The sequence below is a fragment of the Penaeus monodon genome, chromosome 15, assembly GCF_015228065.2.
Source record: "Penaeus monodon isolate SGIC_2016 chromosome 15, NSTDA_Pmon_1, whole genome shotgun sequence".
Taxonomy (NCBI): Eukaryota; Metazoa; Arthropoda; class Malacostraca; order Decapoda; family Penaeidae; genus Penaeus; species Penaeus monodon.
In genome coordinates, this window is record NC_051400.1 from 27,615,874 (window position 1) to 27,616,117 (window position 244).

General features: G+C 40.6%; 1 protein-coding gene across 1 annotated transcript in view; it reads right to left on the bottom strand.

Annotated features, from left to right (window-relative positions):
* Positions 1-244, bottom strand: part of LOC119581883 — an 11,971-nt gene that overhangs the window by 3,825 nt on the left and 7,902 nt on the right. The window contains exon 5 of the mRNA XM_037930043.1: positions 38-134. Within this exon, the coding sequence (XP_037785971.1) occupies positions 38-134 (97 nt within the window). The remainder of the gene's footprint in view (positions 1-37; positions 135-244) is intronic.

Consider the following 244-nt stretch of genomic DNA (forward strand, 5'->3'; position numbering starts at 1 on the left):
AAAATTCATGTTTTACAAAGTTCAATACCTCTCTCACCTGTCAGTGTCTCGGCAAATGAACAACTCCACGGTCGGGTCTCCCATCACAGCAAATCGCCACAGACGCCCGACGACGCCTCTGGCATTCAAATTCCCTGCCATTTTGTGGGATGTTTAGGTATACATAAATACACAGTTGGAAAAGGGAGCTTTTTATCATATTTCAAAGAATAGGCTTAATCCGCTCTTAAAAAAAAAAAAAAAA